The sequence below is a fragment of the Arachis ipaensis genome, chromosome B04 (assembly GCF_000816755.2).
Source record: "Arachis ipaensis cultivar K30076 chromosome B04, Araip1.1, whole genome shotgun sequence".
NCBI lineage: Eukaryota > Viridiplantae > Streptophyta > Magnoliopsida > Fabales > Fabaceae > Arachis > Arachis ipaensis.
The window spans coordinates 29,691,983-29,693,375 of NC_029788.2; the positions used below are offsets into that span (position 1 = coordinate 29,691,983).

Sequence of the window (1,393 nt, forward strand, 5' to 3'; positions counted from 1 at the left end):
TCTCCCTCCGTCATCGAGGTCACTACTGCTGCCACCACCGTTCTCATTATCACGTTTTTTTTTTCTGTTAAATTCGATTCGTGTTCTGAACAATTCGGTTGCATAGGTTTCGAAACAATTTGCGGAGTGCATTTCGTTGCCGAATCACGGTACTGTTCAGGTGAGAGCTGCTTCCAATGTGGCTCATGCTTCTCTTGTTACGATAGAGCCTCACACCGAGGATGATTGGGAGGTTTTGGAACTCAATTCCGAACAAGCTGAGGCTGCTATCCTCAACCAGGTTTTTGTGATTGTTGTTCATTCACTCCCCCAACATGGCATATATATATATATAAAGAAAAAGAAGCAAAGATGGTTAAATAGGCAGCTAGAATTAGTATGATTTCGCAGGATGGCATAAATCTTAAACTAAGAGAGAGAAATGGTGATTTCGAGTTCAACATGGATCAATTAAACTCTAGAATTCAGGAAAGTTAAAGCTAAAGCTTATGGAATATAGTTAGTGTGTCTTGAAGTATCTGATACACGGTGACTATTTTGAAGTGTGAGTAAAGTAGACCGTTCATATGAAATGCCAAGTAGGAATGCTTTTATTTTTTATTTTAAAACCGAGTCCTAAATAGGAATGCTACAGTTTGAAGATAGTTCTGGATGGGAATGTGATAACTAGTGAGAATTACAGTTATAACTTCTTGTGATTGGCTCACATGGTTGACATTCTGCTCATATTTGACTTTACTTTTTCAGATTTAGGGGTCTCCTGTTGGTAGGCTAACATGTACTTGTAATGTAAATGTGCGTTGAGATTGATGGGCAGCTGCCCTGGATTGCAGATATCATTTCTCAACCTAAATTCTTTTCTGTAACAATGAAAAATTGTGTATTTTCAATGCTTTTATTGTCGTTCCCGATGATATATTTTCTATTACTTTAGAGTTTAGATTGGTTACAGGTCTCTGTTCTACCGTTTATTTGAGTTTTTTGTCCTAGTCTGTTGTGTATTACACTAACATAATGCTGCTGATGGCTTGATGCAGGTCAGGATTGTTCATGAAGGGATGAGATTTCCTTTGTGGTTGCATGGTCACACCGTCATCACATTCCATGTCACTTCTGTTTTCCCGAAGAAAGCGGTGGGTAAGATGATGCCTGTATTATATGGTTATCTTTTTGAATTTTTAAGTAGGAGGGTATTGCATGTTGGGAGTGGATGGTATTTTGTTCAATACTTCAGGTCAGGATTGTACTCAAATTGTGAACTAGTCACGTTTGAATTCCTAACTCAATAATATTGTCAATATGTATTGTTAGACTAGAGCTAACTAACATGTGAGAGTTTTATCAGTACAACTCATGCCAGGAACTGAAGTTGCCGTTGCTCCCAAAAGGCGCA

The 1,393-nt window shown here is 38.3% G+C and overlaps 1 protein-coding gene across 1 annotated transcript in view; it reads left to right on the top strand.

The window, feature by feature from the left end:
- Positions 1-1,393, top strand: part of LOC107639143 (peroxisome biogenesis protein 1) — a 10,145-nt gene that overhangs the window by 293 nt on the left and 8,459 nt on the right. Inside the window, 3 exon segments of the mRNA XM_021121075.1 lie at positions 21-280; positions 1,038-1,137; positions 1,346-1,393. Coding sequence (XP_020976734.1) covers positions 21-280; positions 1,038-1,137; positions 1,346-1,393 — 408 coding nt within the window.